The sequence below is a fragment of the Musa acuminata genome, unplaced genomic scaffold (assembly GCF_036884655.1).
Source record: "Musa acuminata AAA Group cultivar baxijiao unplaced genomic scaffold, Cavendish_Baxijiao_AAA HiC_scaffold_1139, whole genome shotgun sequence".
NCBI classification, from domain to species: domain Eukaryota; kingdom Viridiplantae; phylum Streptophyta; class Magnoliopsida; order Zingiberales; family Musaceae; genus Musa; species Musa acuminata.
In genome coordinates this window covers 496,429-512,143 of record NW_027021351.1, presented here as the reverse complement: position 1 = coordinate 512,143, position 15,715 = coordinate 496,429, and the positions used below count along the sequence as shown (strand labels likewise).

The 15,715-nt window shown below is 41.0% G+C and overlaps 1 protein-coding gene across 4 annotated transcripts; it reads left to right on the top strand.

The window, feature by feature from the left end:
• The first annotated feature begins 10,616 nt into the window (after positions 1–10,616).
• LOC135671340 (secoisolariciresinol dehydrogenase-like) lies at positions 10,617–12,787 on the top strand. Of its 4 annotated transcripts, none has more exons than XM_065179383.1 (3): positions 10,617–10,725; positions 10,798–10,875; positions 11,815–12,787. In XM_065179383.1, exons 1-3 carry the CDS (start codon positions 10,706–10,708, stop codon positions 12,605–12,607), a joined length of 891 nt encoding a protein of 296 aa, XP_065035455.1. In that variant the 5' UTR covers positions 10,617–10,705; the 3' UTR covers positions 12,608–12,787. The 4 variants fall into 4 exon arrangements, with proteins under 4 accessions (XP_065035455.1, XP_065035456.1, XP_065035458.1 ...); XM_065179384.1 differs by having other exon boundaries at positions 10,622–10,725; positions 11,818–12,787; XM_065179386.1 differs by having other exon boundaries at positions 10,623–10,666; positions 11,818–12,787.
• The last annotated feature ends 2,928 nt before the right edge of the window (positions 12,788–15,715 follow it).

Here is a 15,715-nt window from a genome sequence, read left to right as displayed (position 1 = left end):
GCTTTAATCCATAAATGGATCTAAGCAACCTACACACCTTATCTGGGTAGTTCTTGGATACGAATCCCTCAGGTTGCATCATATACACCTTCTCCTCGAGGTTCCAATTGAGGAATGCAGTTTTCACATCCATCTGCCAGATCTCATAATCATAGTGTGCTGCAATAGCCAATAGAATTCTGATGGATTTTAGCATTACTACGGGTGAGAAGGTTTCGTCGTAGTCAACACCTTGCCTTTGACGATACCCCTTAGCCACTAGCCTTGCTTTATAGGTCTCTACCTTTCCATCTACTCCGATCTTTTTCTTAAAGATCCATTTGCAATCGATGGGTACAATACCTTCGGGTGCATCAACTAGGTTCCAAACCTTATTGGAGTACATAGAATCCATCTCAGAATTCATGGCTTCTTGCCACTTCCCGGAGTCTATACTCATAATAGCCTCCTCGTAGGTCTGAGGATCAATATCCTCTACATCCTCTCCTCTAATATGTCCCACATATCTCTCGAGGATGGGATACTCTATCAGACCTGCGTAAAATTGAAACTTGTGTATTAGGTACCTGAACAGACTCGGGCTGTAGAGTGGTGCTTGAGTTTGGTTCTCCAACCTCGCTCAACTCTATCATTCTCCCACTGTCTCCGCCAAAAATGTGTTCATTCTCAAGGAACACTACTCTCTTAGCTACAAAGACCTTTTGGTCCTCGAGATGATAGAAATAATACCCACAAGTTTCTTTGGGGTATCCCACAAATTTGTATCGCTCTGTCCTTGATTCTAACTTATCGGGGTTGTGTCTTTTAACGTGGGTAGGGCAGCCCCAAATCTTAACAACCTTAAGATCAGGCTTCTTCCCTTTCCATATCTTATATGATGTAGACACTACCGACTTAGTTGGAACTCTATTCAGAAGGTAAGCTGTGGTCTCTAGGGCATATCCCTAGAATAAGATGGGTAGGTCAGCGAAACTCATCATGGACCGTACCATGTCTAATAGCGTACGATTCCTTCTTCTAGAGACACCATTGAGCTGAGGTGTATAAGGAGGTGTCCATTGGGATAATATCCCATGGTCCTTGAGGAACTGAGTAAACTATGTACTTAAGTACTCACCTCCTCGATCTGATCGAAGAGTTTTGATACTCTTTCCAGTCTGGTTCTCCACCTCATTCTTATACTCTCTGAATTTCTCAAAGGCCTCAAACTTGTACTTCATTAAGTACACATATCCATACATTAAGAAATCATCAGTAAAGGTAATGAAGTAGGAGTAACCACCAATGGCATGAGTTGACATGGGTCCACATACATCACTATGTATAAGTTCCAACAACTCAGTGGCTCTCTCTCCAGTTCCACTAAATGGAGAGTTGGTCAGTTTTCCATGAATGCAAGGCTCACAAGTTGCATATGACACATAGTCGAATGGATCTAGATATCTATCATTTAGCAACTTTTGAATCATTCCCTCATGGATATGACCTAGCCTACAATACCATAGGTATGCACTATTCATCTCATCTCGTTTCCTCTTAGACACTTACATTCATGATGTGTGGAGTAGTGTCTTGCATAAACAAACCTTTATGCAATATTGCTCTCGTCAATCTCCCCTCGGCTTTGCTAGAATTTATAATAAATTGTAGATGTGATAAGCAATACTAGTATCCAATACTAATGCACTATCACAAAAATCTGACAATTGGAGATTGATCATGAATGTACCTGAAACTTCTCCAAGCTTCTATTTCGCCCTTTCTACAAGGTACTCTTTGCAGTTCCTCTTCCAATACCCATCTATACCATAGTGGAAGTACTGGCCTTTGTCCTTTGCTGGGTCTTTCTTAGCAACCTTTGCTTTACCTGGTTTGCCCTTGCCCTTTCCCTTCTTAAGAGACCTTTATGCTTTCCTTTTCTTTCTAGTCTCACTAGTGTAGAGAACTGGCTTCTCTTTCTTAATAGTACTCTTTGCCTCCCTCAACATATTGAGGAGCTTTGGGAGAGTCACCTTAAGCTTGTTCATATTAAAATTCATTATGAACTATGAAAAAGAATCTGGTAGGGACTGAAGCACAATGTCCACACACAAGTTATCCTCTAGGACCATTCCTAGACCTGTGAGTTTCTCTATCCACTCAATCATCTTTAGGACATGGTTCTGAACCGGTGTCCCCTTAGTCATCCTAGCGCGGAAGAGGCTCTTAGATATCTCATATCGCTGAGTCCTTCCCTGTTCCTCAAACAATTTGCGGACATGTAGGAGAATGGATCTGGCATCCATCTTTTCATGTTGTCTCTGTAACTCAGGAGTCATAGAGCCCAACATATAGCACTGAGCAAGAGTGGAGTCATCAATGTACTTCACGTAGCGAGCGATCTCATCCTCGTTTGCCCCTTCTTCGGGCGCAGGCATCACTGTATCAAGGACGTACACGATTTTCTCCACTGTGAGAACAATTCTCAAGTTACGAAGCCAATCCGTATAATTTAGACCAGTGAGGCGGTTGACATCAAGTATGTCACGTAAAGGATTTGAAAGCGACATTTTCTGAAAATAAAGATGTAGTAGAAATGAATAACATGCAGATTTTGTAAGAAATAAACTATCAAGATATGGACTTCTATCTTAATATGCTCCCACTATTTTACTAACGAGTCACGCGACAACCTCAGCATGTGAAACGGAAGTCTCCGGCAGACTTCTAGTGGGGATCAGGATCCAATCAGCATCTTAGTGTAACCTCGAGGGACTCAACCAATCACACTAAGCCTAAAAGGTAGGTAACTCTTGCCGATCACAACTCATTGTGATTCCCGTCCTGTTCGGCCTCCGAATCACCATGGCCTCGAGGGACTCGACCAACCATGATGCTCGGTTAAGTCAACACCTTCATTACAAGATGAGTCTGATTTGATGATATACCCTCGAGGGACTCGACCAAGCATACCATGCCCTCAGGTCACCGGTGACATCTCTATGTCGTAAGCAAGATAGCGAATCGCGATATAGGTGAGTCTCGAGGGACTCGACCAACTCAACCTACACCGGGAATCGGTTCCTACTTATAACGATGGAAGGCCACGTGGGTCAATCTAATTGCCTCACGTTTACCACCTTAATATTATCGAGAGATGTTTCTATGATTTGGTCTCCCAATATGACATGTCACACATATACATATTTAATATATATCTACATCGCATGCAAATATATATACATATATAGTATGTGTATAAGCAATCACACCAGATGATCATGGACCACAACCTAATATGATTAGGCCCGAGCCAATAGGCCTAATCACTCACATCAAGATCTATGTGTGCAACGGTGCATCTCCATGCCCTGTGATTGTCCATCTCGTCCTCGTCGGTTTCGTCGACATCTTGATGCATCTTCATGCATCACGATCGTCCGTCTCGTGGGTCCCGCTATCGCATCCACGCTCCCGCTGCACCTCCTCATGTGATTACAACTTAATCATACGCACGCAGGCCCGACAATAAACGAGAAATATAATGAAGGCTCGCACACCTCAATAATAATAATCACAAGTACACACATCACACGGTCCATGATCATCCGTCCACACATCATACATCACATGTATAAATAATCATCATCATGTAGGACTACTAGATAATAATAAAAATAATAATCAACTAAACCTTTTAATTAATTAATATTTTCTGAAATCAGGGACATGTAGGGAATTTCTTAATTTCTAAGGATATTTTCGTACTTTAGACAAAAGACAGAAACTGGAATTTCTTAAATTCACAGGGGCAAAACTATCTTTTTGCCCAAAACCCTAATTCCCTACTCCCCTTTGCTGCTGGCGGCGGCCTGTGCGGCGGGGTAAGGGCGCTGCCCTCGCCTGCAGGCGGCACGCCCGCTGGCGACGCTGCCGTTGCGGGTGGGCGCAGCCGCCTCCGCGGGCAGTTCTGCCGGCGGGGCAACGCCCGCAGGCGGTGCTGTCCCGCCGGGCGATCGCCCCTGTGGGGGGGGGGGGGGGTTTCGCCCGCAGGAGCAGCGGCGGCAGGCGCCGCTGCCCTGCGGCATCTCACCCCGCGGGAGAAGCGGCCGTAGGCGCCTCTGCCCGCGGGCTGCCAGCCCCGCCGGATGCAAGCCTGCTGCATGCACGCCGCCGGCCGGCTGCTGCAGACGCATCCCCTGTGCTGCCCGCCTTCGGCTGTGCTGCATGCACGCAGATCGAGGGCAGCAACTGTTGCTGCCCTTGTTTTTGCGTCAACGATTTTGGCGTCAAAATTCTTCCTAAACACAACACACGCAGTTCAAAACCAATCATTCGCACGAACAACCTGGCTCTGATACCACTGTTGGGAAATCTTGGGGGCGACATCATATGCGCAGCGGAAGAACAAGAAAAACAAAATCCCCAATTCCCAAAAAGATGTTTGTCGTCGTGCGAAGATTAGTGCGCAAAATCCGCGAAACTCAAAACTGCGTATAGAGTAGATTGTGTTACCTAGGGAGATCGTATATCTCTCTAGCGGTGATCCACACAGTAGGGTTGCGACGACGCTCCTCAAAACTCCAGGCCTGCTCTGAGGTGGAGAGGGAGAGGAGAATAGGAAAGGCAAGCAAAGGCTCTAGCCTATGAGGCTCTGAATCCCTCCTATTTATAAAGGTCCCCTGTCAAACCCTAATGGGTCCTCCCCTAGTGGGTATTGGATCTGCATCCAATAAGACAAGGGCTCCGTCGGATATCTCATATCCGAACCTCTACTCATCGCAATGCCTACCATATGTGTGTGACCCTCTAGGCCCAATATCGAGCTGGCCGTGAGTCATACCTGTCAGAACTCCTTCTAACTCAGTGAATTATTATCTATGTAATAATTCACTCGACTCATCGACTACGGACGTACTAGGCCACTACGCTGTAGTCTCCAGACGATACAGGGGAATCCAATCCATTGGACCTGTCTGTCCTCAGTTACCGTGTACCTATAGTCCCTCATCCATCTAATATCCTAGGGACCGTATATCGAGCTTGGTGTTGTCAGACCCATACGGTTTCTACTCGAGTCTCGCTTTAATCGGATTCTCCCGGAGAACTCTTTCTCTCTCAACCCGAATGACCCTGGCCAGGGATTTGTTTGAGCAAGAACACATGGGATATTCCTCTCATGACGCCGAGAGTGGATGATCCTCTATCGACACTCAATAGCCCTCGTAAGGTCGACTACCACTCCCAATGACCAGCTGTACTAGATCTGGGACAACCAAACCTATAAGTCTGGTATCAAAGAGTGGAGCACTCATACAGGACATCCTTGGTGTCTCAAGTCTAAGGACCAGATACACCACTAGGACTACGAAATCGCTGTCTGATAATAAGGCATCATCAACCATCCAACATTCCGTAAGCGGATCAATCAGTGAACTCATTCTCCAATAAGCACCTGTACTATATCCCTAGTGTCCCTACATGAGCAGCTATGAGACCAGCTGCATCCATCATATGGACGGGTATACAGCACACCAGTCTGTCCGGTTATCACGATGTCCCTCTCGAGTAACCTATGACCGGGATTATTTAGGATATGTGTTTAAAGGTGAATCGATCTCATTATCGTGATCTCATTACGATCCGATTCCCATTGCACAAATCCAAGGACATCACAATATATATATGCATTTATGCAATAGTTATAAAGTGATATACGCCAAAATATAATAAGCAAAAAGATTCTATATCAAGTCACACGTGCCATCACTCATGTGATTGGCTTGCTAGGCACCTATAACTAGCAACTACTGCTTGGCAGCATTAATTTCTAGCAGTACCACCACTCAGTCTGGGTGATACTACCGCCCATGCCATATGGGAGGCTGAGCCCCAAGCGGTTCCATTGCCTAGTCTGGACAGTGCCACCGCTTGATGTGGTTCCAAGTGATTGAATGGGCCATCCAACTAGCCCAATTCAGCCCTGTTAAAGTCCTAATTGGCCCCTAATTGAGTTAGTATGATTTCTCCTAAAACTAACTCAAATTAAAGTCCTAACTATGATAGTTAAGGCTAAAACAATTACTCTACTTAGAATCTAAGTTGTCCTGCATGTCAATGGTTCTACCGAACTCTCAGTGAACTTTCGACGAACTCCCAACAATCTTCCGACGAGTTTTCGATGAACTCCTGGTGAACCTCCGGCGAGCTTTCGACGAACTCCCGGCGAACCTCTGATAAGCTTTCAACGAACTTCTGTTAGTTTGGCAAGTCCCACATAGTCCCACATTAGGAAAATCAAGCTTGTTATCTCCTATTGCAATTATAAATAAGGGCCTGGGCTTTAAAGCTAGATGCACCATAAGAAAACCTAATTGTTTGCTTTAGGCTTTTCTTGTTCCGTAGTTTCAGGTGTTTTATGGCTTAGGAACATCTTCCTAAGGCATTTGTAATAGTCCCTCTTTTATAGTAGTGATTTGCTCCTCCTTCGTCCGTGGATGTAGGTCAATTGACCGAACCACGTAAATCTGGTGTTCTTGTCGCATTTTATTTTTCTACTTTATTGTCTTTGTTGGGTTGCTAAAATTACTCTTTTGGTAAATTTCCTGGGGCTAGCTCTAAGTATCAGAGCCTGGTTTCGGGATCTTTTGGCAACGATGACAATAACAAATATCGTTGTCGAGAAATTCGATAGAAATGTCAACTTTCGCATGTGGCAACTCAAGATGGAGACCATTCTGATTCAAGACGGAGTTGATTTGGCACTACACGTAGTTGAGAACATTCCAGATGGTATGTCAAAGGAAGATCTTGAGGGTATAGATAAGAAGGCCCGATCAAGCATTATTCTAAATCTCTCTGACGAGGTTTTATGGGAGGTAGCTACGGAGACTACGACTAAGAGCATGTGGGATAAGCTTAAAGTCTTGTATATGAAGAGGACAGTGGAGAATCGTCTCTACTTGAAGCAGAGTTTGTATATGCTTCGGATGACTAATGGTACATCTATACTCTCACATCTTGATAAATTTGATTCCTTAGTTATAGATTTGGAGAATATAGATACAAAAATTGATGATGAGGATAAGACCCTGTTACTTTGTGTTCTTTTCCCTAATGTTTTAAGCATTTCCGTGATACTATGATTTATGAAAAAGAAATAATTTCGTATCAGGAAATTAAATCTGCACTAAAATCAAAGGAGCAGATAGACACGGATATCATTGGGGAAAGTAGAGGGAATCAGGCTGAGGATCTGGTTGTCAGGGGTAGAATGGATAAAAGAGAATTTGACAATAGTAGATCTAAATTTAGATCTAAATCTAGACATAGAAATTTGGAATGCAGATATTGTCATAAAATGGGGCACATTAAGGCTGATTACTTTAAATTGAAAAATAAATTAAAGCAAAAGGAAAAAATTATTGAGAAAACTACTGAGTCTGCTGAAGCTAGTGTAGCAGCTGATGAGAATGATGAAAATATTTTCTTTGCTACTGATAACAGGATGAGGTCTAAAAATGAATGGATTTTAGATTCGAGTTGTTCTTATCACATGTGTCCTAATAGAGATTTGTTTTTCACATATGAATCTTGTAATGGTGGAATTGTTTTGATGGACAATAATGCAGCATGTGATGTTGTCGGTAGAGGAACAATCCAAATAAAAATGCATGATGGTATTGTGAGGACGCTCACTAATGTTAGATATGTTCCTGATTTAAAAAAGAATCTCATCTCTTTAGGCACCCTAGAGGCTCTTAGGGGAAGTCCGGAGGCGCCGGCGGGGGCCCCGGGAAGAGTTATCTTTTCTGCTTAATGGCCCGCCCACCCTGGAAATGGCTCAGCCGGAGGTAGGGTCGGTCGGAAGAGCACCGCACGTCGCACGGCGTCCGGTGCGCCCCCAGCGGCCCTTGAAAATCCGGAGGACCGAGTGTCGCCTACGCCCGGTCATACTCATAACCGCATCAGGTCTCCAAGGTGAACAACCTCTGGCCCATGGAACAATGTATGCAAGGGAAGTCGGCAAAACTGATCCGTAACTTCGGGAAAAGGATTGGCTCTGAGGGCTGGGCACGGGGGTCTCGGCCCCGAACCCGTCGGCTGTCGACGGACTGCTCGAGCTGCTCTCGCGGCGAGAGCGGGTCGCCGCGTGCCGACCGGGGGACGGACCGGGAACGACCCCCTCGGGGGCCTTCCCCGAGCGTCGAACAGCCGATATGGCATAAGTTGTGGAGAGGTCTTCCTCGGGCCTTCCTCGGGGGCCTTCCCCAGGCGTCGAAAGGTGGAGAGGTCGTACGATATGGCATAAGTAGTGGCCAGAGGAATTTTGTTGTCATTTTTATGGAACCAGATTGCATCCATTTGTAAGATTCTTATTAGCCTTCCCTTTCTCTCAATTTATATCGGATTCCTCTGCCTTTTTTTTCTCGCATGTTCTACAGTAGGATGCCAACTTTTGATGTTCCCAAGTTTTCCATGGAGTTTGTTGCTCATAGATATATATATATTTTTTTTTCTCTTTTGTACAGATAATGTCCAATGACGAATACAAGAGTGTGGAACACAGGGTGTTGGCTAATCCACATCAAGAAGCCAGAGTCTCCGTTGCAACCTTCTTCAACCCTGGAAAGCGTGGGGAGTCGGTCTTCTATGGACCTTTACCAGAGCTACTATCACCGGTGAAACCTGCACGCTACAAGTTATAGGCACATCATTGCTGCACTCGGTAAAGAATTAAGCAGTAGATCTTTGATTGATCACTTCAAGTTATAGGCACATCATTGCTGCACTCGGAATAATGATGATATCCCTGAATTTATTGGTATTGTATGTTGTATTGGTCTTCTTCTTGTTTCAGGCAGTTTCTTAAAGAATGAATGTTCCTTTCCAATTTATTTTTTTCTAATTATTTTACACAGATTATTATTTGCTTGCAATGGCTGAGGTGGTTTGCCTCATTTAAATATTCCACATATTACTGGTCATACTACCTACACACTGTTTTGATCTCAGATGAAGTGCTCACAATCAAGCCATTTGGTATGAGTCAAATATGTATTTCAACAACTCAAAGGTCGAATGCATATTTTGATGATGCATCGAAAGTTCGAATGTGTATTCTGAATGCATATTTCGATGACACCCAATTGAGAGGTCGAACATCAAACCCCTCGATAGCTTTATGACCTAATGATCCAAAAATGAGGGGGCTAGTGATAGGTAAAAGGTGATACGATAGACACATAATCATGTGGCAACAAGTGGCCAATGGGTAAACTGTCAAAGGCCATGTAGGTCACAAATGACCAACGCATTGTGGTCGAACCAGAAGACATATAATTGCCACATGGTGATACGTGGCTAACCAATCGATCATCGGCATACATTGGATACGACAAACACTCAACCAAAAACATCACCTCCAACCATCAACGTAACCATCTCTAGGGTCACCTATAAAAGGACTCCTAGGTATGCTCTTAAACATAATTCGTGTTAGCATTAGCTAATTAGTTCAAACTCCAAAACTAACTTGATCATTTGAGGGATATTTATCGAGAAAACCCTTGATTTAGTTTTTGTGGGTTCACTGCTCTATAAAGCATGACCTAGATTGAAACTGACTTAAAATGGACATCGATTGAATTTGAATCATCATCCCAACTTGAATAAACAACTATGTATCATTTGATCAAGAACATTAGAATGCGATGATGATAAAATCAATGTCTGTTGTGCATGATCAATATAGACAACGATAGATGTAGAAGGATACTAACCAATTTCATGCATCTAAATTACACTAAGAGTTTAATATCTTTTTTCTTATCTTTTGGATGATACTCTAATAATATTTAATGATGATCTAAATAAAAACAACAATTTCTACTCACCAATTCTCGTTTTTGCTAATCCTACAAAGGCATCAAAAAGCTCACAAAAAAAATTACTTAGTCAATTTTTCCAATATTTTTTACTGTAGTTAGATGCCTTATTTTATATTACTTTTACCATATATCATCCTTTTCTCAGAGTTTTATCTTATAATGTCAGAAATGGTGAACTGATTAAACCAATCTACAATGAGTGAATCAATTCAGAATTAGTGTATGGTGCCTCTATAAAGGACTAATTCTTATTGGTAAACTCTCACTTCATACAATTATCTTAAGAAATAATAAAATATAATTTTCCTAATACAATCATTCAATTATCTATCGTATTCTTATTTCTCATAATTCCTCAATTATCATTATTTCATGTAACCTATTTCATATATGGATCAATCATCTCCTTACCATCGATATCGAAACCCTAGTTGCATTGTTTTCGATAAAAAAAAATAAAAATTGTATAGAAAAAGTTGGAAGAGTATTAGAATTAAATGACAAGTTTAGAACATTTATATCCATTTATAAAAGAATGTCCTAGGAATATTAAAATAAAGTTATAAATATAAAAGAAGTTTGTAATTTTTTTATTAGGGTTAAATAAAAACCAATAGTGTGGGCATCCAATGTATCAACAGTGGTGATGAGACTTGTTGGGCTGCATTTTCCATGCTGCTGTCATTTTTTTTCTCTCTCCAACCCTACCTTCTCCATCAGTGGTCCTCACTCCAACTTGTACCTTGTCTCCCACTCTTAGTTTGACTCCATCAGATATCCCTCAGAAGCAAATCTAGGTTGAGCTTCATATCTTTTTGGTAGAAGAAACTAAGAAGATGATCAGATCTACTTTTGTGTATGTTCTTCTTCATCTTGCCGCGACTTCGATCCGAGATAGAATGATGTGTTCTCTGGTTATGGTTTTCAGGTGCAAGAGGATTTGGGCGATGAGAGGTAGTGTCAGCTATCTGCAGCAACAGCACTACTTCTCCACACAGCCTGCAAGGTATGATTTCCTGCTAAACCATCTCTTAATCTTGTTCTTCTCTTTGCATGCATCTCCTTCCCCTTTGGTTGCCAACTGGAATTGTGTAATGGTGGCTCAGATTTGGCAACTAAAAGGTGGCTGGTTTTGTCCCAAACACATCCACAAGAGTTTGAACTACATAAATTGCAAATAACTAATCAGACAAAACCATTATGTTTGTTTGATGTCAATGATTAGATAGATAGCTAGAAATATCATTGGTTGACATGTTCTCTTTGGGAACTCATCAAACATGGTTAAGAGAGAGAAAGGAACTGTCTTCATCTTGTTTAGTGGGCAAAGAAACCTTTGATGTGCCTATGCAGCAAGCAGTATTACTCCAAAATTTTGCTGATTTCTGTGATAATGGCTGCTAAAACCTGACAACCATTCTTGGTCTAACTTAATCTTCTTTCCTACTTTCTCACTGCTTTTCTCCATTGGGCTTAGGGATGATATCTCAATGTAAAAAAATATTTGAATGAGAAATATCTTTTATATATATATATATATATATATATATATATATATATATATATATATAGCGCTATGTGGTTGAGGATGAAAGTTGAATAAGAAAAAAACGTGTGTTTCACACTAAATGCATTATGACAAAGTGAAGTTTGGATATGATCCCTTATCCACATCCTTATCAATTATATTGACTTCAAAAAAGAAATGATATCAAAGTAACTAAAAGATATTTAATTTTATTTACATTAGTAAGTATTATAAAGATGAAATATGATATGATGGTGTTTATGAACGCTTATCATTTGCTGCTGTTAGATAGATCTTAGTACGTCACCGATCATTTGCTTTCAATTTTGTGAGAATAATTCTCAAGTTATATTTGTCTCTGGAAGAACAAAAACCAATCTCAAACTCTTTAAACCCATACCAAGTTTTGACCGTTAGCAGGTTAGCCGGCAAAGTTGCAGTCATTACCGGAGCCGCCAGCGGCATCGGCAAAGCGACCGCAGCTGAGTTCATCCGCCACGGCGCAAAAGTCATCCTAGCCGACGTCCACCACGAGCTCGGCAAAGCCACCGCTGACGAGCTCGGCCCCGCCGCTACCTTCGTCGGCTGCGATGTCACCCAGGAGCCCCACGTCGCCGCCGCCGTCGACCTCGCGGTCGCCAAGCATGGCCATCTCGACATCATGTTCAACAACGCCGGCGTCGCCGGATCCCTTGCCATGTCCATCACCGACCTCGACCTCGCCGACTTCGACCGCACCATGGCCATCAACGCCCGGTCGGTGGTGGCGGGGATCAAGCATGCCGCTCGCGTGATGGTCCCGCGCCGCGCCGGGTGCATTCTGTGTACCGCGAGCATCGCCGGGATGCTCGGCGGGATAACGCCGCACGACTACTCAGTGTCGAAGGCGGCGGTGCTGGGGGCGGCGAGGTCGGCGGCGGCGGAGCTCAGCAAGCACGGGGTCAGGGTGAACTGCATCTCGCCGCATGCGCTGCCGACGCCGTTCAGGATCAACGCCATCAAGAAGATGATGCCGGAGGTAGACGTTCGGCGGGTGAAGGAGATGATCGAGGCCACGGGGGAGTTGGAGGGGACGAAGTGCGAGGTGGCGGACGCGGTGAATGCGGCGGTGTATTTGGCTTCGGATGAGGCCAAGTACATCAGCGGACACAATCTAGTGGTGGATGGTGGCTTCACTGCGTGCAAATATTTGCGACTTCCGCTACCCTGAGTAGATTCCTGGAATCCAGGCGAAGACGTACTGTGTTCTCTCGGGATCAGTGAATGATCGTGCAACTCGCCATGAAATTGTTCTGCTTCGCCTTAAAGAGGCATTGCATAAGGCCTATGTCAACTTAAAACTGACTCCAAACTTTATGGCTATGAATGCACAAAGACTGCATTGCATGAAGTCCTATTTCACCTCCAAATGATAGTAATACTTACGAAGCCACCACATATATTTCAATATTTAATATACATGATATATATATATATATATATATATATATATATATATATATATATATTAAATATTTAATTTTAAATTAATCAATATTAAACATATTAATCATAATATAAAAATCTTAATTACTCTTTGATTAAAGAAAAAAATATATATCTTTTAATTAAAAAGTTTTTTCTCTTAAATCTTCCAAATTAGCATCAATTTAATTCATAAATCGTTGTTTGAATAGTTCAGAAAGATACAAATGTGAAAAAAAATAAGTTTGAGAGTGAAATATGAGAGAGAATAAGTTAAAAAACCCGTAAGGAAAGGCACCAACGATCAATTTGACCGTTGGAACACTGTTACAGATTAGTAACGATCAATTTTGACCATTATCGAGCTGGCGGTAACGATCGAAATCGATTGTTACCGAGCTATATTGGGTGATAATGATCGAAATTTCAACATTTATTGCTTGATATAGTTTCGTACCATATGATACAGGGTGATATTGAGTGTTCCACCCGGTAGTGGGCAATTCACATACTGATATATTATCATATTGATATGTACTATTTATATCGGATGATATTATTCAAAATTAAAAATTTTACTATAAATACAATAAAGAGAAAAGAAGTGAAGGAGAAGCACTAAAGGAGAAGAGATAAAACAACACGAAAGATAAAAGAGAGTTGTAAGAAAGATTAAAGAAAACCAAAAAAATTGTAAGAGAAAGAATATTCAAGATTTCCAATAAATCTTCTAATAATTAGCTAAACATATTAATTATATACCATAATAGTACAGACAAATCTTTGCATCTCTTTTTCTGAAGCAGCAATTGAAACTGATCATACTGCTACACTGCTACAGGATTTCACACTACAGACCATGTTATTATAACCCGAGAACCATTTTGGCTTCATTGACCAAAGATTTAGCTCGAAAAGAATCAAGATTTCGAAAATATACTTATAATTTAGGACAAAATTACTTATCAAGACCGCACAAAATTTCTAAAAAGAATAAACACAGCGAGTCACCCACTAATGTACATGATATTACCTGAAAGAAAGAAAACTCTATTTATGTTGCTCAAACCCTAGTCATGGATTGCAAACATGCAACCTTACTGTTGAACGAAGGCTGCACACATCCAGATATTAAATCTTTAGATTTATTTTGTGAAGTATTTATTTGATTTAATTGGGTATTTAGATCTCTCTATATCAATAATATTCTTATCATTCTATTCTTGTAATCTTCAAGTTGAAACGATGTTAGATCTTGTCGGTGACTAAATTTCTTGTTTTCTTCCTCATACCATCCATGTGTATCTTCCATGTTAGATCTTGTTTTCTTGTTATACAGTACACTTCTTGGGTTTGCCATGGAGAATTTGGATTGAATCATGAATTCATATCTTCATCTTCTAACACCACACATGTAGAAGATAACTTGTCTATACATCACATTGATGAATTGAACAATTTTCTATAAGAGTGGAAGCACAAGAATAACATAAAACAACTTCACCAAATATAGAAGATCTTATTAGAGATGCTAGCAAAGAATTGTGTCAAGGATGCTCATCCTTTAGCAAGCTCTCTTTCATTGTGCGACTTTTTCATTTGAAGTGTTTTCATGAGTGGAGTAATAAGTCATTTAATGTCATACTTGAATTGCTGAATCTTGCATTATCATTATAGGTCAAATTACCAAAGTCAACTTATGTAACTAAGAAGTTTCTTGGAGACCTAGGCTTAGGCACAAAAAAAATTTATGCTTGTCCTAATGATTGTATATCAGAAAGAAAAAGAAATTGATGAATCATGTGTTAGATTATGTGGTCCTATTTAATTATGTAAGATATATTATAGATATGATTGAATTTTGATTATAATTATTGGTCGATAGAAAAGAAGTTCATATTATAGTAGGATTTCTTAGGGGATGCCCTTAATGGGAGGAACTCTCATAATAACTTATCCTAAACCCTCTCGCCTATAAATAGACAGAAACTCTAAGGGCTAAAAAGATGTATCTCAACACAGTTGAGAGATAAAGATTTTTTTCTCAATCTCCATAATCCATCAATCTAAGTGGTCCTGCGAAAGGATAAGAAGAGAGGAGAATGAATGTCTAGTTCTCCTTATAGATTGATATCTCATATCCAACAATGGTATGCTTGTAGATCGATTTATTCTTCTGAACAATAATAAAATGTACACATCGTAATATTGTTAGATCTAATTTTATTTGATTTCAATCCTAACATAAAAGTTTTTTTCGATAGCATGTTTATAGATTTTATGCTAACATCATACTCTAGATGTGGTGCATCTAGATAAAAAGTAAATGAAAGAAATGTTGATAATAATGTAAGAAAAATAAACAAAAGAAGCAACCAAGGTCTTGCATTATTTTTCATTAATTCTTAGGCTTTAAAGATTGTTCACATCTTCAAAAATAGAATTGAATATGAAATTGCATGAAGAAGGTTGTAAGAAAGATGGCTGGATGGTCTCTTGAGACACCCTACAGACTCTATAACTTGGAAAGGTTTTTAATCCTGACATCCACAATTTGCCTCGGACTCATACAATGTTTGACTTAGATTAGCTGCCGATGGCTTCAATCCATTTAGAACAATGAGTGTTGCACATTATACTCGGCCAATTATTTTGGTTCCATATAATCTCCCTCCTTTGATGTTTCTTATCCCTGACCAACGCCACCTATAAATGATATTGATATCTATTTAATGCCCTTAACAAATGAGCTAAAAGACTTATCTGAGAATGATGCTATACATATGATTGTTAGGATCAAGAGCACTAAGAGGGGGGGGGGGTGAATTAGTGCAGTGGAAATCTTTCAACTATT

Coding starts and splice junctions, on each gene's coding strand:
- LOC135671340 (XM_065179382.1), top strand. CDS start 10,769: ATGATGTGTTCTCTGGTTATGGTTTTCAGGTGCAAGAGGATTTGGGCG. Junction 10,876..11,817: donor TTCTCCACACAGCCTGCAAG/GTATGATTTCCT, acceptor GACCGTTAGCAG/GTTAGCCGGCAAAGTTGCAG.